The sequence below is a fragment of the Rhincodon typus genome, chromosome 4, assembly GCF_021869965.1.
Source record: "Rhincodon typus isolate 14 chromosome 4, sRhiTyp1.1, whole genome shotgun sequence".
Classification (NCBI taxonomy): domain Eukaryota; kingdom Metazoa; phylum Chordata; class Chondrichthyes; order Orectolobiformes; family Rhincodontidae; genus Rhincodon; species Rhincodon typus.
Genome location: NC_063335.1, coordinates 24,680,720 through 24,701,849, shown reverse-complemented (window position 1 = coordinate 24,701,849; position 21,130 = coordinate 24,680,720). Strand labels below are relative to the sequence as shown.

The following is a 21,130-nucleotide window of genomic DNA, read 5'->3' as shown; positions in this document are numbered from 1 at the left end:
AGGTAGGCTATTAGATGTCTCAAGTCTTTTAACGAATGATTGTGGGTCAATGAATGGGTGAGTGGGTGAGCAAATGATAGGTGGATAGGTGGGTGAGGTGGGTAATTGGGTCAGTAGTGAGGTAGCTGTTGGACAGTGAATTGTCGGGAGGCTTATCAGGTTATTGGGTCTGGTTGGAAAGGTAGATGAGGGGTCCTCCAGATGGAAGCACTCAGGTCAGGCTGGGGTTGGTGTCTGGTGGTGTGAGGGGGCTAGTTGGATCAGCTCAGGGTGGAAAGGTCGTTGTGTGGTTGTCAAAAGTTGTGTTGCTCAGTTGAGCTAACATTGGCTAACCACACATACATAGCGTATGTATGCAGGCAAATCCCCAGTCCTAATCTCCATCCTAAACTTTGGGTTAGAAATATTTGGGGAGGGTCCTTACCATTGGAAGGTTAAACTTGTCAGGCATTTTCTAGCTGTGTCTCTATGTCAGGAGCTCCATGAGGGTGCAATTTAATAAGACCATAAGACATGGAAGCAGAAGTTAGGCCATTCAGCCCAGTGAAGCTGCTCCGCCATTCAATCATGGCTGATAAATTTCTCAACCCCATTCTACTGCTTTCTCCCTGTAACCCTTGATCCCCTTGACAATCAAAATATATAACATATCAGCACTGATGCTTTACACTGTTGAGCACACTCTGATGACAGATTGCAATAATTACCATTGATTACTGAATACCTTTTAAATCAGGGTGACCAACTGTCCCTAATCTCCTGGGACTATCTCATAGCTGAGCCACTGTCTTGCATTCTAGGTTGGCTGCATCTGGAATGCTGTTTGCTCCATTTTCTGGATCATCAATCTTTGCACTTAGCACTCTCGGCAGCCCACTCCCAGCACTCTCACAGACTTGCCACGTTTACCAGCACTCCCCATCCCCCAGTCTTATAGATTTGCCAGCATTACCCCTCCCTGGTTGGAAGCATAATCTCTAAAAGTCAGTTACTCTGCTTTAAATAATATTTCCTAAATTTCTACTTCTGCACTCAGAATTCTGAAATGCAGGCTATACACAACATTGAAACTAACAACTGTGTTCCTAATACTAAGAGTACATCAAGTCCTTCTGATAGTGATGAGTCATCACAATTTCTCTGAAATTGTACCCTTTATTAGTATAATAATATTCCTTCTGGAAATGTGAACTATGGAAGATATATTAAGATATACTACTGAGTTACGCACAACAAAAAAAGCTTTCTTTCTCATAACAGATTTATTTTGTAATTATTTTACGTGACTGAAGTAAGTTACTACCAGTAATTTTAACTGAAATGCAGATGTTAAGGAAAAGGAAAGCTTGTTCCAGAGTGTAAAGGTTTCAACAGCTGCAGACTTAGTGACATTAAGAACCCCTTTGGAGGTGTCCTGCTGCACTAATGTCTCAGAAATGTTTAAAAGAAACTTCAAACAATCTGCATTCAGTAGGTGGTAGAAGAGCTCTCCACAGGGTTCATTTGAAGACCAGTCCAGCAATCACTCAGTCATGAATCAGAACTGTCAGTGATTGTCCAGATAATAAACAGGTGTCAATAGACCATGCAACAAACTTAATCTTTCTTTCACTACACATATCTTTATTATTTTACACTTTCAAGAACCCAATATTTTTGTTTGTTTTCCACACAATGATTAAAGAAAACATTTAAATGCCATTGACAGGTACAGTAAAATATACTGTATTGTGCAGCTTTGATTCTAAATTGAAGATCCCAATCTTCAGCATGTGGAATGCGCCCTGATTGTTTTAGGGGTTGGAGTTTGGTGGAGAGTGAGGGAGACAAATAAGAACTGGTCATAAATGGAACGAGGCAAGAACAAATGTGACACAGTGGTTTAATGATGCAATGGTGTATGGGACCCACAACTTCACACAGCAAATATGATAAAAATGGTTCCCTTACTACTCTCTTACTGAGTATAGCACCATAGAAGATTGTGAGGAATTTGTCCTTCTGTCATCTCAACCACTGTTAATGTGTGGCTTAGGGAAATCAGATCTAAAAATTGAAGAGGCCAAATTTCAACAAAAAAAAGTGGTTAATTTTCTCATGAAGCTCTAGAACAAAGATGAAACCATTGTTATTTAGACTGGATGCCATCACTTAAGAAGGATGTTAAAACAAACAATGCACCATCAAGAGGAGTAGAAAAATTGAGAGTTTTTCTTAGCACAGGAAAAAGCTGGGAAAACTGCACTGGACTGTATTTAAGTGCATCAGTGATACTTTCTCAAAAGTTGCTTTTAAATCTCTGCAGAAGTGAAATACATCAGCTAAATAGAAGAACATAATATAGTGTATATAAAATAAATATGACTAATTTAATTGTATCCAATTCATAGAATTACAGAAACTATTCTGATGACAAATCATTCATTAACATTTCTTCCAACTTCCAATTTAGCTAATGACTAGATAACATGGTGGCTCAGTGGTTAGCACTGTTGCCTTACAGCATCAGGGACCCGGGTTCAATTCCAGCCTTGGGTGACTGTCTGTGTGGAGTTTGCATGTTCTCCCTGTGTCTGCATGGGTTTCCTCTGGTGCTCCAGTTTCCTCCCACAGTCCAAAGATGCGGAGGTTAGGTGGATTGGCCATGCTAAATTGTCTACAGTGCCTAGATGCGCAGGCTAGGTGGATTAGCCAAGGTAAATGCTGACTTACAGGAATAGGGTTGGGGTCTGGGTGGGGTGCTCCCCAGAGTGTTAGTGCAGACTTGATGGCTGAATGCCCTCTTTCTGCTCTGTAGGTATTCCGTGAGTCTATGACTATACCAGATCCAGTCAAATTAACAGAACTATTCTATGAAAAGATATTTTGTCACTGCTGAGTGATTTACAAGCATTAGAAGCTACACCTATATTTCAAATAACACATAAAGCAAGTTGTATCACGACTGTACCATGTACTGTCAATACTTAGAGTGAAGTACTAGACCATTGAAAACATTACCATCTAGTCATTCAGTCACGTAGTTCTTGTTTTTCTCCCATTCTTCCCAGTAATTCACAATCTCAGAATGTTTACATTCCCTGAGAACCTTTTTATTATATTTAACAAGTTTTGATACAGTACAATGGAAAAGATTACCAAAGCGAAACAATTTTGTTCTAATTTTTAACTAATCCTGACTGGTATTTTAACAAACTTAAACCACCTCAAAAGAACACATTTGGACCAATAACCAAAGGAATTTTCAGCCCCTGTAATCACTAATTTCATCTTAGGCAACTAATTGTCAAACCTATTTCTTATACATTTAATGATTAGCTTTTCTAGTCTTTAACCATGCAATTGGAAGGCTGGGCGGAGGGAGACGGGAGGGCAAGGGACAAACCATTAATTATGTTTGAGTAATTGCCCTTGTCTCTCTTCTCTGAAAGTATTAGATCTCTGGTGCAGAGATGACTGATATCAAAAGCCAATTACAAATCTATATTGTCCACTCTCATGACTGGAGGTGAATAGCTATTTTGTTTTATTGGAACGGGGTTTGAGGGGACGGGGCAATTTTCCAATCTTTCTGGCACCAATTTATTTCAAGCATTCTTCATGCAACACTAATTTCAAAAGCCAGGTATATTTAACAAATCATTTATCATCATAATGAAAATTGTTACTCATTTACAATATAGAATAATAAATCTATTAACTGTAATGAGAAACCTTCAACAGAATATGAAGCTTTAGAATAATAACATATGAGCACAGTGGACTCTATCTTCTATGGAGTTAATTTCATGCTTCAGTGAGAATCAACAATGAATCTAGTCCTCTTATCTAAATGCTGAAATGAAAATGATTTTATCTTGATAGTACTTTACTGTAATTAATTCAGGAATAGTAAGATTTCAATTCAGTTTCAATTTCTGCAATGTTTCCAACTCTGGTGTAAATGAGCACTTTTGTCCATATACCAACTCCTCTGTAATGACTTGTACAAAATTCCCGTAAGTAGTATGCTCTGATCAGCTAAACAGATTAATCTTTCAGTCATAATTATTAAAATAAAGTTAAATCGGACAAATGGCAAAAAAAACCTATCCTTTACTGAACAATGCATTGAGAGTTCAAGAATTAAATTGCAGTCTTTGTTAATAATGGATTCTCCATGTTTTCTAATACTGTGTTGGTCAGGCTAAGTAATCAAAAGGATGAAAAATATCAAGGTTTCCACACTTCAGCATTCCATAGAGCATTTCTACGCGATGATGCCTTGCAGGTTGTGATCGCCAACCTGCCCGTTTAGTCTAAATGGACACATTAGGAAATGGAAATGAAAGATATATTAATACAATCAATTTTAATATAGGTTACATTTTTGGTTACCTGATCACGGCTGGCTTCAATGGAGCTTCCAATGCCATGAAAAGTTATTTGCACAGGTGACAGTGTCAGGTATGTCATACATTCTTTGCCGTTCTGCATATCACTGTATTGCACCTAGAAGAATAAAGATAAATTGTACAGAAAATGAAACTTCTAATCATACAAGCTCAATGTTTTTCATGTTTCAAATACAATGTTTTGCTGATTTCAGCATCAATTTGTAAAAACAAATTTCACAAATAGAACCTCAAACTCAATACTGTTTCTGTTAAAACATACAGGGCTTGATTTTTTTATTCCAGCTAAAAGCAGGATTGAACAGAAAATAGTCTTTTGAACTGTTTCTAATTGCGACTGTCCTAACATCAGTACGAAACAAATTAATCCCCTCAGCATGTCATCAGTAATTTTGGAAAATTCCCAACTACCTTCTGCCACAGGATGAGGCCAAAACATTGAATGATTTATAGGAGTTACGTATAGTCCTTAGGGCTAAAAAAATCAAAGAGTATGGGGTGAAAGTGGAAACAGGGTACTGAGTTGGATGATCAGCCATAATCATATTGAATGGTGGAGCAGGTTCAAAGGGCCAAATGGCCTACTCCCCGCTCCTATTTTCTGTTTCTATGTTTACCTAATCACTACAGGATTCCATTACTTCATTTGAGGTGATTCCTTTCTGAAGCCCCAAAAATACAGGTAAAACATGAAACTATTAGTAAATGCATACTTCTAACTTAAAAGTTTGTTTGATTAAACACGAAAGAAAACAAATCATTTTGAATAGACCACAGGAAACTGGTCGAACAGGAATAGTAATGGATATATTGTATTGGAGACTTAAGCATGGAGAGTACATAGGTATGATTTGTTAAATCAATTTTCCATCCAAACATGTTCCCTCATACAGTGACATTCCTGAATGGTTGAATATTTAACAGTAAATTTATTTGTGGTCATGTCTGTGGAAGGAGAAAGACATTGATTATCAACTGAAATCTGACTATTACATTGTATTTGTTTCACAAATTTGTAACTGGAAAAGTTTTTTTATAATTCCAGCATATTGTGTAGCTGGTAAAGGTTCCAATTTTTTGTACTCCCATTTGGGATGTAAGGTGTATGATTCACATATTTTAATATAATTTATTTCAGAGCTTGGAGTTTTAAGCGCAGTGTGGGTTATGGTCTGAATGTATGAGTTTATTTTTTTAAATGGGATGTGGGCATACTGGCTGAACCAGCATTTATTGCCCATCCACTAGTGACCTTTGAGAAAGTGGTAACAAGCTGCCGAATTGAACCACTGCAGTCCATTTGTAGGTACAATGTCATTAGGCAGGGAGTTCTAGAATGTTGACCCAATGACAGTGAAGGAACTTACTTTCAAGCTAGGAGGCGAGTGGGTTAGAGGGGGACTTGCAGGTGGTGGTGTCTCCATGTATCTGTGCTGCCCTCATCCATCCAGATGGAAGTAGTCACAAGTTTGGAAAGTGCTGTCTAAGGGGCCTTGTTGAATTTCTGCAATGCATCTGAGAAATGGTATACACTGCTGCAACTGGGCATCAGTGGTAGAAACATTGAATGCTTATTGATGTGGTGCCAATCAAGTGGCATGCTTTGACATGGATGGTGTCCAATTTCTTCAGTATTGTTGTTGGAGCTGCACTCATCCAGGCAAGTGTGGAATATCCCGTCACATAAGTGACTTGTGCCTTGTAGATGATGGACAGGTTTTGGGGATTCAGTAGGTGAGTTGCTCACTGCAGAACTCCTAGGCTCTGACCTTCTCTTGTAGCCATACTATTTATCTGGCTAGTCCAGTTCAATTTCTAGTCAATAGTAACTCCCAGGATAGTGAAGGATTCACCAACGGTAATGCCACTTAATGTCAAGAAATGATAGCTAGATTCCCTCCTGTTGGATATGGTCATTTCCGAACTATTGTGTGATGAGAATGTTGCTTGCCAGTTGTCAGCCTGAACTTGGATATTGTGCAGGCTATGCTGCAATTGACACAGATTGCTTCAGTATCTGAGAAGTCACAAATGGTGCTGAACATTGTGCAATCATGAGTGAACATCCCCATTTCTGACTTTATGATGGATGGAAAGCAATTGATGAAGCAGCTCAAGATGGTTGGGCCTAGGACACTACCCTGACAAACCCTTCTACAGATATATTGAAACTGAGATGGCTAGCCTCAAACAACCGTATCTTCTTTTGTACCACTCATGACTCCAACCAACAGAGAGTTTTCCAACAGACTTCCATCAACTTCATTATGGTTTGGGATCCTTGGTGCCACATTTTGTCAAATCCAGCCTTAATGTCAAGGAAGTGAGCAGGTTATTGCTAAGTGAATGCTGTTGAAAGTACACTGTTGATGACACTTTCCATCACCTTACTGATGACCAGAAGTAGGCTAATGGGGTGGTAATTGGCTGGGTTGAATTTGTCCTGCTTTGTGTGTACAGGAAATACCTGTGCAACTTTCCACATTGTTGGGTGGATGTCAGTGTTGTACTGGATCAGCTTGGCTTGGTCACAGCAAGTTCTGGAGCACAAGTCTTCAGTTCTATTGCCAGAATGTTGTAATATCCAGTGTCTTCAGCAATTTCTTTGAGTGCATCAAATAACCTGCTCACTGATGTTCAGTTTGTGTTCAGCCAGGGCCACTTAGCTCTAAATCCCATTACATGGTTCTAATATGGACAAAAAGAGCTTGATTTCAGGGGTGAGGTGAGAGTGACTGTTATATTGTCATACAGCTTGGAAAAAACCCTTCAGTCCAACCAGTCCATGCTAACCATAATCCCAAACTAAACTAATCCCACCTAACTGTGCTTAGTCCATATCCCTCCAAACATTTCTTATTCATCTACTTATCTAAATGTCTTTTAAATGTTGTAACTGTATCCACATCCACCACTTCCTCTGGAAATTCATTCCACACACGAGTTACTCTGTGTAAAAAAGTTGCCCCCACGTCTTTTTGTAAATCTTTTTCCTCTCAACTTAAAAATAAGGCCTCTGGTTTTGAAATCCTGTACCCATTCACCTTAACTACACCCCTCATGCTTTTATAAACCTCTATAAAGTCACCCCTCAACCTCCTACGCTCCAGTGAAAAAAGTCCTAGCCCATCCAGCCTCTCCTTATAACTCAAGCCCTCCATTACCAGCAACATGATATTAAAGCTGGATTTGACAAAATGTGGCATCTGTGATGCTGGGAAACACTGGAGGAGGCAGAGACAGATCATCCATTCATCATTTTTGAAGATTATTGCAAATGCTTCAGCTTTATATTTTGCACTGATGTGCTACGCTCCCGCCATATGAAGGATGGGAGTTTTTGTACAGCCTCCTCCTCCAGTGAGTTGTTTAATTGTCCACCATTACTCATGACTGAATATTGCAGGAGTTTAGATCCAATCTGTTTGTTGTGAATTTGCTTAGTTCCATTGTTTAATTTTGGCATTAGTCCCCTGATGTTAGAGAGGAGGACTTTGCAGGGTCAACAGGGCTGTGTTTGCTGTTTCTGGTGCCTTAGTCAATGTTAGGTGCTCTGTCTGCTTTTATTCCTTTTCTTGAGACTTACTAGTGGTCGATACAACTGAGAGGCTTGCTCAACCATTTCAGAGGACAGCTCATGCAGGTCTCCTTTTCTACAGGACATTAGTGAACCAAATGAGTTTTACAACAATCAGCAATTGTAATCATTAGAATTTTAATTTGGGATATTTACTGAATTCAAATTACACCATCTGCTGTGGTTGGAATCAAACCCGAGTCCCCTGGATCTCTGGATTGCCAATTCAGTGACAATACAACTATGCCATCACCTCCCAAATTCTTGACTAACATGTCTGTATTTCTGGAGTTATGATATTTTTTAAAACTATTACGAGACAGTGACTTCCTGGGGTGGAAATGGAAACGTGTTAGCACTGGGAAGAGTTTTATGGGTAAACATTGATGATCATGAGCTTGTTCTCTGTTTAGAACGATCAGACTTGTGGCTTTGTTTAGGGGAAAACTGCACAGCCTGGAAACTTTTGATTTCGATTTGCAGAGGTCCCGGCCGAAATTAGATTTGAGAGACAGTTTCTCCTGAAGAAAGGAGATCGTTTAGATCTGTTGAGAAATAATTTACCTCAGTTTAAGGATTTTAGTTTGAATTTTCCATTGCAAAAGCGTTTGGTTAGATCCCTTAAGTAGTTACTTGAAATTGAGAAAGTCTAAATTCATTTCTGAGACTAATCGAGGAAGAGGCTACCAAACTCTCAAGATCAGGAAATGAAAGAAACTGTTAAGTTAAACATTTTGGTTATAGAAAGCAAACACTCTCTGTAGTATTTGGGTGCTGTAAAGTGATGGTGTTGGGATAGATGAGGTTGTATTTTTATGATGTGTTTCAAAATCTTTCAAATGGTGTCACATTAAAGAGAGATAACAAGGTGTAGAGCTGGATGAACACAGCAGGCCAAACAGCATCAGAGGAGCAGGAAGGCTGACATTTCAGGCCTAGACCCTTCTTCAGAAATGGAGGAGGGGAAGGGGGTTCTGAAATAAATAGGGAGAGAGGGGGAGGCAGATAGAAGATGGATAGAGGAGAAGATAGGTGGAGAGGAGACAGACAGGTCAAAGAGGCGGGGATGGAGCCAGTAAAGGTGAGTGTAGGTGGGGAGGTAGGGAGGAGATAGGTCAGTCCGGGGAGGACGGACAGGTCAAGGGGGCGGGATGAGGTTAGTAGGTAGGAGATGGGGGTGGGGATTGAAGTGGGAGGAGGGGATAGGTGGGAGGAAGGACAGGTTAGGGAGGCGGGGACGAGTTGGGCTGGTTTTGGGATGTGGTAGGGGGAGGGGAAATTTTGAAGCTTGTGAAATCCACATTGATACCATTGGGCTGCAGGATTCCCAAGCAGAATATGAGTTGCTGTTCCTGCAACCTTCGGGTAGCATCGTTGTGGCACTGCAGGAGGGCCAGGATGGGCATGTCGTCTGAGGAATGGGAGGGGGAGTTGAAATGGTTCGCGACTGGGAGGTGCAGTTGTTTCATGCGAACCAAGCGTAGGTGCTCTGCAAAGCGGTCCCCAAGCCTCCGCTTGGTTTCCCCGATGTAGAGGAGGCCACAATGGGAACAGCGGATGCAGTATACCACATTAGCAGATGTGCAGGTGAACATCTGCTTGATGTGGAAAGTCTTCTTGGGGCCTGGGATGGGGGTGAGGGGCGAAGTGTAGGGGCAGGTGTAGCATTTCCTGCGGTTGCAGGGAAAAGTGCTGGGTGAGGTAGGGCTGGAGGGGAGTGTGGAGCGGACAAGGGAGTCACGGAGAGAGTGGTCCCTCCGGAAAGCAGATAAGGGTGGGGAGAGAAAAATGTCATTGGTAGTGGGATCGGATTGCAGATGGCGGAAGTGTCAGAGGATGATGCGTTGGATCCGGAGGTTGGTGGGGTTGTACTTGAGGACGAGGGGGATTCTGTTTTGGTTGTTTTTGCAGGGAGGGGGTGTGAGGGATGAGTTGTGGGAAATGCGGGAGACACGGTCGAGGGCGTTCTCGACCATTGACGGGGGGAGGTTGCGGTCCTTGAAAAACGAGGGCATCTGAGATGTACGGGAGTGGAATGCCTCATCCTGGGCGCAGATGCGGCGGAGGCGAAGGAATTGGGAATAGGGGATAGCATTTTTGCAGGAAAGTGGGTGGGAGGAGGTATATTCTAGGTAGCTGTGGGAGTCGGTGGGCTTGAAATGGATATCGGTTTCTCGGTGGTTGCTGGAGATGGAGTCAGAGAGGTCCAAGAAGGAGAGAGAGGTATTAGAGATGGTCCAGGTGAACTTAAGGTTGGGGTGGAAGGTGTTGGTGAAGTGGATGAACTGTTCGAGCTCCTTGTGGGAGCACGAGGCGGCGCCGATTCAGTCATCAATGTAACGGAGGAAGAGGTGGGGTTTAGGGCCGGTGTAGGTACAGAAGAGGGATTGTTCCACGTAGCCTACAAAGAGGCAGGCATAGCTTGGGCCCATGCGGGTACCCATGGCCACCCCCTTTTTCTGTAGGAAGTGGGAGGAATTGAAAGAGAAGTTGTTGAGGGTGAGGACGAGTTCAGCTGAGCGGATGAGGGTGTCAGTGGAGGGGGACTGGTCGGGCCTGCGGGACAGGAAGAAGCAGAGGGCCTTTAGGCCATCTGTATGGGGAAGGCAGGTGCATAGGGACTGGACATCCATGGTAAAGATGAGGCATTGGGGACCGGGGAATTGGAAGTTCTGGAGGAGGTGGAGGGCGTGGGTGGTGTCACGGACGTAGGTAGGGAGTTCCTGGACCAAGGGGGAGAAAATGGAGTCCAGATAGGTGGAGATAAGTTCGGTGGGGCAGGAGCAGGCGGAGACAATGGGTCGACCAGGGCAGTCAGGTTTGTGGATTTTGGGAAGGAGATAGAAGCGAGCGGTGCGGGGTTGGGGAACAATGAGGTTGGAGGCTGTGGGTGGGAGGTCACCTGAAGTGATGAGGTTGTGGATGGTTTGGGAGATGATGGTTTGGTGCTCAGGGGTGGGGTCATGATCAAGGGGGCGGTAGAAGGAGGTGTCGGAGAGTTGGCATCTGGCCTCAGCGATGTAGAGGTCAGTGCGCCATACTACAAACGCGCCTCCCTTGTCCGCGAGTTTTATGGTGAGGATTGGAGTGGAGGGAGCGGAGGGCTGCACGTTCTGCAGGGGAGAGGTTGGAGTGGGTGAGAGGGGTGGAGAGGTTGAGGCGATTGATGTCACGACGGCAGTTGGAGATGAAGAGGTTGAGGGAGGGTAGGAGGCCTTGGGGTGGTGTCCAGGAGGAGGGGGTGTGTTGGAGGCGGGAGAAGGGGTCAATAGAGCGATGGTTAGGCTCATGGTTGAAGAAGTAAGCACGGAGGCGGAGGCGGTGGAAAAACTGCTCTATGTCCAAACGTGACCGGTATTTGTTGATGTATGGGTGGAGGGGGACAAAGGTGAGCCCTTTACTGAGGACTGACCGTTCGTCCTCAGTAAGGGGGAGGTCTGGGGGGATGGTGAAGACTCGGCAGGGCTGGTTGTTGCGGTTTCCTCTGGAGCTGCTGGCTGTGGAGACAGTGGGCGGAGCGATGTCGGCGTTGGCGGTGGGCGGAGTTACGTCCGCGTCGGTGATGGGTGGAGCACCGTCGGCGGTGGGCGGAGTGGGGTAGGAGGCGGCAGCAGCGGTGACGGTAGGTCCGTCCTCAGTGTCTACGGTGTTGGCCTCGGAAATGGAGGTGGTGGCATCAGCAGCGGTGTCGATGGCATTCGCTGTCCCGGAAGTGGTGTACCTACGAAGAATAAAAAACAGGAGAGGTCCTTTGCAGGTCTGGGAGAGGGAGGCTCTGAGCTGGGGTAGGCTTGATTGTAGTGCCAGGAGATGCCGGCGCATTGCTGCGAGTGTGTGTTTCAGGAGTTGCAGGGAGAAACGCTTCTGAAGGATCTCAATGTTCTGAATGTAGACATTGTCACGGTTGGGGCCAAATTGGGAAGGCCTGAATGTGGACTGTAGTCCATTGGGGATGATCTGGTTCCGTAAGCAGGTACTAAGAAAGGTGATGTGGCTGTAGTACCTCATTTGCTTCAGGACGTGGTCGAGCAGTTTCAAGGCAGAACATGTAAATAGCTTTGCTTTTTCTATTTTGCCCTTATTTTTCTTTGCATAATAAGCTTTTGTTTTATTGGTGAAACAAAACCTGTAGAATCGTGTGCTTGTGCTTCAGAGAAAGATCACCTTGTTAAATGAAAAAAAACTGTAATCTATCACCGACATTTCAATCTGAGATTATCCAACGATTATATCAGCTAGGACCATAACATATTTAATCTCACACACTCCAGGCAGTTTACTGTCACTTGTATTTCACCTAACTGCTGTGCAAAAAAAAATGAGTTATATTGCACTGTAAAGGATATAAGATTATACCCTGAAGTCAAAAATAATCTTGACAATGTACAGTGTTGCATCACATAAGAACATGAGTAATAGGAGCAAGAGCCCTTCAATCCTGCTCTACCATTCAATGAGACCCTGGCTGATTTTCTACTTCAATACCATTTTCCTGCACAAAGACTATCTCTTGAAGTTTTTAATACATAGAAATCAATCAATCTTGGTCTTGAACATACTCAAGGACTAAGCCTCCACAGACCTCTGAGAATTCCAAAGATTCACTATCCCCTGAGTAAAAAATTGCTCCTCACCCGAGACCTAAATGACCTGTCCCTTATTCTGAGACTCTGCTCCCTGGTTCTAGGCCCCACCTCAGCCAGGGATAAACTCTTCTGCAACTACCCTGTTAATGACCATTAAAAGTTTGCATGTTTGAATGTGATCATCATGTTATAAATTCAGAATATAAGCCCAGTTTATTTAATTTCTCGTCATACAACAATTTCACCATCCTAGGAATTAGATTGATGAACATCATTACAGTCTATTGCACATAAAACTCCACGTGTCCTCTCACCAAGGTTCCATACAGTTGCAGTAAGAACATCTTTACTCCTGTATTCAAATCCTCTTGTAATAGAGGCCAAAGCATACAATTTGTGTTTTTAATTGCTTGGTGTACCAGCATATTAACTTGCAATAATTCATCAACAAGGACACCATGTCCCTTTGAAATTCAACACTTCCCAACTGTCCCATAGAATCCACAGAGACCCTACAGAGTGGAAACGGACCATTCGGCCCAACATATCTACACTGACTCTCCGAAGATCATTCCACCCACTCACCCCCTACCCTATCCTTGCAATCCTGCATTTCCCATGGCTAATCCAACCAACCTACACATCCTTGGACATCATGGGCAATTTAGCATGGCTAATCCACATAACCTGCACATCTTTGGACAGTGGGAGGAAGCCAGAGCACCCTGAGGAAACCGGTGCAGACACGGGGAAAATGTGCAAACTCCACACAGACAGCCACCCAGACAGTCTCTGGTGCTGTGAGACAGCAGTGCTGACCACTGAGCCACTGTGCCACTCTATTAAATGGTAGGTATTTCAGTTTTCTGTACCAAAGAGGACAACCTCACATTTCTCCATATTATATTCCGTTCATAAAATCTTTGCATGCTTACTTGGCCTCTCTAAATCCCCGTCAGGCATTTTTGCATCCTTTTCATAACTCACACTTCCATCTAGTTTTGTGTCATCAGCAAGCATGACAATATTACACTTATCCCTATGCCCATATCTTTGACACAGTTTGTGAATAGCTGGGTCCCAAGTACTGATCCATGCAGTGCTTTATTAGTCACAGCTTATTAACCTGAAAATAACTCATTTATTCCAACTCTTTGCTTTCTGCCTATTAACCAGTTTTCAATCCATGCTAGTATATTCCCCCAAATTCATTGGCTCTAATTTTGTTTAATAACCTCTTGTGTGGAACCTCAGCAAACACATACTAAAAAATATAAATGTAAATGTGCCACATCCACTGGTTTCCCCTTATTTAGTCTAAGGTACATCCTTATAATAGTGATCCTCATTTGTAACAGATGTATGTGGTGCACTTAAATTGTGGTACATAGTGGTTAGAGGATACATTGTGATGTTTTTTAGTGGATCCAAATCTACAAGTGCCATAGTGCTTTTGATATTTCCAAACTTTCTGAGAGATTATACATATCAGGAATCTACTTAATTCCATACTTGCAGTATAGTTTAATGTTACATGCACAATCTTAAACTTCAAATTATAAACAGTTTTTTTTTAATTCTATAACTACAATAGAGATTTAATTTTTTTCTAAGGAACTAAGTCACTCATCAACAATTATCAACAATCATGCATAGGATTGAGCATTGCTGGCCAGATCAGCATCTATTAGCCATCTCTGTTGCCTATAGAAGGTAGTGGTGAGCTACCTTCTTAAACATCAGCAGTTCTTGGTGGATAGGTCCACCCAGAGCACTGTTAGGAAGGAGTTCAAGGGTTTTGATTCTGCAATATGAAGAAACAGCAACAGAGTTCCAAGTCACAGAAATAAAATCAAATTGTTATGGTTCCTGGAGATCTGAAATAAAATCAGAAAGCACTAGCGGAACTTAGCAAGGTCTTGCAGCATCTGTAAAGACAGAAAGAAAGCGAATATTTTGAGTCAACTTTGACTCTTCTTCAGAAGTGAAGGGAGCTGGCAAATTGATGGGTTTTACGCTGTAGAAAAAGGAGACAGGAGGAGCGTAGAACAGATGGTAAAGTTGCCCCAGAGCAAAAGGCAAAGAGAGTGCTAATGGTATCAGAGAAGCAATATAGATGAAAAGTAGTGTATATTGGCGGGTGTTAATATCAGAAAATAGGTCAGCTGCACTGAGAGCAAACCCATGCAAAAAAGGCATGGTGTGAGGTAATTAAAATGTTGTTGCTTACCCCTAATTATCTTTGAGAAAATTAGATTTCTTCTGAATACTGAATAGCACTGCTTCTCAAATTTCCAATTTTAAGATCAAAATTTATCCAATGAAAAATATGTTAAAGAGGAAAAAGCTAAAAACACATAATAATTCAATAGCTCATCCCACCAATAAGCACGTTCACTATGGTTTTGAAGACAATATCAAAAATATTTGCAGACCATCAATAATCGTTGCATAGTAATAATAAAGTGAAACATGACTAAAAGTTCATACAGTCATAGAGTTGTACAACACGGAAACAGACCCTTCAGTCCAACTTGTCCATGCCGACCTGATCATCATTTACATTATTAAAAAAGTGCAATATTGGGATATCACCACTGTTAGGTTGGGAATAACTTTCAAACCTCACAATCTTTTGGTCTCATTAAAAAAGTTTATAGGGAAAAAAAAATCAATGAAGCATTGTTGGCTGATAGACTAAGAAATTTTATTTGCTTTTCACATTTAATTTTCTCTCTTCTTGTCCCAATTTATGATGGTTAAGATTTTAATTGATTCATCTTCACAGCCTTAAGCTTCCTCCCCAAACCACTCTACTTTTCCAGCAAACCTACCTCTGACCAAGCTTTTAGACATCTCTTTTTATTGTCTTATTCTCTGAATCACTGTCTATTTTGTCTTACGATGCTTCCATGAAACACCATGGAACATTTACTCATCTTAAAGGCATCATATAGATGCAAGTTTTTGTTGGCAAAATTTCATAGATACACCATACTTTTTATTAACTGGCATCTATGGGACCAGGAGTGCACCATAAATTCTCATTGATCAAGAGGTCCACATAATGTAAAAACACTCAGTCAGTAAAAGTAATGCAGGGAGTATACTCATCACTGTTATTATTCATTTATAGCTTAAGTCACTTAAATAATAATGCAACTACACCTTAAATAGAATGTATCAGCAGACAGCCTTCTCACTAATCACCCTCGGCTGACTACAGAAACAGCAGAAATCATGGTAAAATAGTAAATTTCCGGTATTTCAAGTATATAATTTTTGCCGGTTTATAAGGCACCAGTTAAAAAGACATTTGCTGTACTTTCCAATATGCCTGCCAAGTGATTATAAATATGAGACCAGTTGCTTCATTGTAAGATTAATCTATTCTAAAACATTGTTTATCATGGTCTGTTGCAAACTTTATCAAGTAGATACCTCAACAATCATCAACAGTAGTTGAATGTCTTATTCATATGGCAACGGTGACCTTGGGAACAATGGAAGCAGCGATGTGCGTGACTAGAAGTGGAGTAATATATAAGAAGATTGGACTCCCTTTGGAGCAAATTTTTACTTGACTTTACAGTTAGTATAAAATTTAACAGAAAACCTATTATGCCACACTGACTGGATATATTTAAATTATTAATAAATAGCCATATACTTGTTATACTTGATGGTAGTTAAATAGCAGAATCAAATTGCAAAGCTACTCATTCTACATTCCATAATGTATTGCAAGAGTACAAAGTAAACAAATAAAACAATTCAAAGTACAGCTGCACTCGTATTCTATCACACAGAGACATGTTATTCAGCTGCAGCTGTGTTTGATTGGAGAATTTCTGTAATATAAGTGAAAGACTAAATGCTGATGAAGATAAATCAGGCTTTAGTTGGTTTTATAGCTTTAGCTGAGAGATTACCAAAGCGAAGAAAGTCAGGTGCTGTTTCCCCTTTTCGAGTGCTAAAAGAGGAATGTTTGTGTACATTATTAAAGAGAGAGAGGTAAACGGGAATGTAGGTCCATAAAAGGCAAATAGAGTTGATACTGTAATCAACAAAAGGAATTAGCAGGATTGTTAAAAGTGGTATTTTGAAATGACCTTCATTAGGGAAAAGAAATTTAAATTAATAATAAGAAGAATTTACTGGATTTATGCTGGAAAACGTAACGGAACTTAGATGAGGGATATTTCCAGGAACTGACAATTTCTGAAGATTATGACATCCACCCCAAAGTATGAAGACAAATTGGAGACAAAATTATCATTACATTAGTCACAATTTTCTACAACACCTGCTATGCTGTTGGATTGGAAACTTGCAGATGTTACTCCTTTATTTAAGAGAGAGAGAAAGAAATGAAAACTATGAGATTATGCACATTAGCAGGAACAATACGGGAGGTGAATATTATATACCAGGAGAAAGCCTGCAGAAAGCTTCAGCATTGTATATTTGGGGGTCCTAGTGCACAAATCATAAATCACTCGCATTCAAGTTCAGCAGGTAATGGTGAAGGTGAAATGGAATGTTTGCCTTCAATTCAGAGGGAATAGAGAATAAAAAGAGGAGAGTCTTGCTAAAATTATACAAGGCATTAGTTAGATCAAACGTAGAATATTCCAAATAGTTTTGGTTCCCTTATCTAAGGAAAGATATACTGACATTGGAGGCAATCCAAAGAACGTTCATTAGATTGATTTTGGACATAGAGAGGGATTTTCTTATGAGGAGAGGTTTAGTAGGTTGGGCCAAAACACATTGGAGGTTTGAAGAATACGAGGTGACTTCATTGAAACATTTAGTGTTCTTAGGGAGCTTGCTGAGATTGTGTTTCCCTTGTGGGACACTCTAGGACTGAAGGGCATAACCTCAGAGTCAGAGATTGCCTAGTTGGGACAGAGATGAGGAGGGATTTCGTGTTTCAATGGGTAGTGAATCTATGGAATTCTTTACTGCATAGGTGTGAAGATTCTTTGGCTTTGAGAGGTCATTTTGTCCTTTTTTTTTGAAGTGAGGTTTTAAGGCAGAAATGTAGAACAGTTTACCAAAATCACTAGAGTAAACAGCTTGAGAGTCCTTGGGTCTTTTAAAAAAAGTTGAAACAATAGAAACAACCTAAATGGGTGGCATCGAACTCTCACAGAACCAACCAGCATTTTTAATTTTTTCAGCAGCAGTTGTTGCTGGGGTCTCAGCAGGGTTGGAAAGCAATGAATCTCTCCTGGCTGCTACACTGTCTCTCTGAGTTTTCTCTGGATGGTTTTCCTCCTGGGTTGTTGAAGTTGCATATGAGACAATTCTGTTTTCTGAATTTGCCTTCTGCCAACGTTGTATTTATTGAATGTTACTATATTGAAACAGTTACTGTCTAGTCGTAAAATAATTTATTATTCAGTTACGTTTTCCAATAGAGTTATGTTATTCCAAGTTCTTTTTCCTGTTGTGGTATTTTAATTATAATGTTTGAATAAATTGTGTTTTGCTTAGCGTCACGTAGCTTGGCCAATCGAATTGCATCTGTACACAGCACCTCACATTTACTTTTAAGATAAGGAGGAGTTAGGGTCTAGGTTACCTTCTACTGGTATTTTGAGGGGGTCTGGTCTGGTCCATAACAAGGGCTGTACAAGCTGGGTGTTAAGTACATCCAAGACTGAGATAGATTTTTAAACAATAAGCGAATCAAGAGTTATGGAGAAAATGGCAGAAAAGCAGAATTGCGGATTATCTGATCAGCCATGATCTCATTGAATGGTACAGTAGACTTGACAGGCCAAATAGCCTAGTTCTGTCAATCTACAATCAGTGGCAGGGAAGCTTCTAGAATCTGTCATCCAGGATCAAGTGATTGAGCATATGGGCAATAGTGAACTGATCAGAAATAGTCAGCGTGGTTTCACAAAAAGCAGATTGTATCGAACGAACCTTACTGAATATATTGAGGGGGTCATTAACATGGAGTGTCTATGAATTTTATCTATGTAGATATCCTTTGATAACATTCCACAAAATAGATCCACTGCAAAGGCCAGAGAGAGCTAGTGGGTGGAGGATCTGGGGGCAGTTACAGATCTTACAGGAAAATGCCTCATTCAGGAAAGAAGGGCTTTGAGGGATGCACTTGCCTAGTTCCCTATCTGGCCTGAGGCCTGAGCAGAATGACCTAATAAGGTTTCCCAAACGCAATCACTGGTCATTTCCTGCCAGGCTCAAATTACAACTGGGTGGGGTACAGTGCTTTCAATAGCCAATTAAAAGCCTCGATTGGGGTGAAGGCGAGCTAGCGGCCCTACACCATAATATTTCAGATAGGTCAGGGTAAGTAGAAAGGCCATTCGGAGAATTTTATCGCTCACAATCTCACCCCTACATGCAAATCTGCTGGGAAGGACCATAATTCTGCTCCCAGTGTTTAAAATGGCAAAAGGATTTGATAGGGGAGATTAATTAAAACTATTTTGCTTGGTGGTAGAGTCTGACACACAAGAGTACAATCTTTATTTTCCAAATAAAGTACAATGGAAATGAGACACTGTCTCCCCAGTAGAATAATTTAACCGAAAAAGGCAAAGAACCGCAAATGCCAGAAATCTGAAAAAGAAACAAAAATTGCTGGAGAAACTCAGTATTCTGGCAGCATCTGTGGTGAGAAAGCAGGGTTAACAATTTGGTTCTTGTGATCCTTCTTCAGACTGCTGACTATTTCTGGACAGTTCATTGTTGCCCACATGCTAAATCACTTGGTCCTGGTTGACAAATTCCAGAAACTTCCAGAGCTGAGTAATGGAGATATGGCCGGAAAGTCGAGTTCAGGATTATCTTATCTGCCACGATCTCAGCGCATTCCTGCTGAGTTTCTCCAGTATAGTTTAACAGACATTTTCAAGATCAGGATGCATAGATTTTTGGTAAGTAAAGATACTAAGGGTTATGAATCAAAGATGTGTAAATGCAATTGAGTCACAGGTCAGCCTTGATTTAACTGACTAGCTGAACAGCTTGCTCATGATGCTATGCTCAACTCATTTCCTCTGGCATTGTCAGCAGCAGGGGGAAGCTCTGAAATATGTCCATAAATGAACTTCTACGGCCATTTTGGCAAAACTGTTCAATATTTTCCTCACTAATGCCTGCAAACAAGTTCATCCTGGTATAAACAGTTACAATTTTCCTCTCCATCTGCTCTCCTCTAACCTTCAGCTTCCAAAGAAATCTGGCACTTACCAGGGTCCAGTTCCACATTCAGAAACAGTATTCAACAACCCAGCCAAATGGCCATTCTTTAAATATGAGTCTGTATAGTTAGTGTTGATGGGCTGTTCTCCAGGGAATGGGTCATAGCTAAATCTGAGTCTTTCTCATTTAATACACAAGTACATAGACTATTTTCACAATCATACATTTTTCATATGACGATAGAATCCAATAATTCATGGGACAGAAGACTATTCACCCATCACAATTATGCCACTGGCAATGAATCACTGATTCATTGGGGGGGTGGGGCGGTGGTTTCACAGAGGGATTCTCTCCATGAGCTCCAGGGAGTTACCTCACACAATTCTCCACCGATACCTCATTATGTACGCACTATGCTCCAAAATCACTGCGCTGCTGAACCCATATTTAAAGCCTGGCTGTGCACCAGGTGAAATCTGCCACCCAAGGATATCCCTTCACTGTACACGTAGTGGGAGGGTGACAAAAAAGTAAAGCTTCTGAAAACACATAGGTGGAAAGAGTCACTTAATTGGAAATAGAATCTCACAATCATCAATATATTGCCTCTTTACTTCATCATCTGTCTGATCAAGTGCAGCTGCAAAAACGAAACTAGAGAAGTTACCCACTGTTAGTACCATACCATGTTAGAACCCTATCTGAAGGAATGCTACTCTTCCCCTGATGGCCACTATAGCAAAACATCACTGTTCAATGTGGGATCAACAGAGAAAAGCCTTCAAACAGTTAATGATGAACAACATGAAAAGTGAAGGAAAAAGGAACAAGAAAATTATATTTGTTTCTGGGAATAAACAGGAGTTGCTGCCTTTCGAACAACAATAAATTTACAGTCAATGAATGATGATCTTGCCCAACTCACAACTATTGGAACCAGGTTTGTCATGTTCAATGCTGCCCAGCTCGATCATGGTGAAGGTGATGCTCCTTCTGCTTAAAGTCCTCATCTTCCTATTTGTAGGCTTTACTGTCCATCATATCCACCCTTTCCTTGCTCCAGTTGTGCAGAGCACAACATGTCAGGATCATGTGACACACTTTGGCTCAATTATATTGAAAGATACCCCTAGACCTATCCAAGCATTGCAACCTCACTTCTGGGGATCTATCCTTTGCTCTATGATGGCGCCAGTGGAAGAATGGGCAGCACTGTAGCTATGTTTGGCCTTCATTGCGGTTTGAGTCACAAAGTTGTCAGCCATGGGGTTGCAGAGTAGCCCTTGTCTCCCATCAGCCATCCTTGAAAGGCATCAGAACTTGAAAGAAAGCAGGAACCTGATAGTTCTCAAACATATAAGCATCATGGCAGCTTCCAG

The 21,130-nt window shown here is 41.4% G+C and overlaps 1 protein-coding gene across 1 annotated transcript in view; it reads right to left on the bottom strand.

Moving 5' to 3' along the window:
* Positions 1–21,130, bottom strand: part of stau2 (staufen double-stranded RNA binding protein 2) — a 263,804-nt gene that overhangs the window by 75,699 nt on the left and 166,975 nt on the right. Inside the window, exon 14 of the mRNA XM_048595666.1 lies at positions 4,378–4,491. Within this exon, the coding sequence (XP_048451623.1) occupies positions 4,378–4,491 (114 nt within the window). The remainder of the gene's footprint in view (positions 1–4,377; positions 4,492–21,130) is intronic.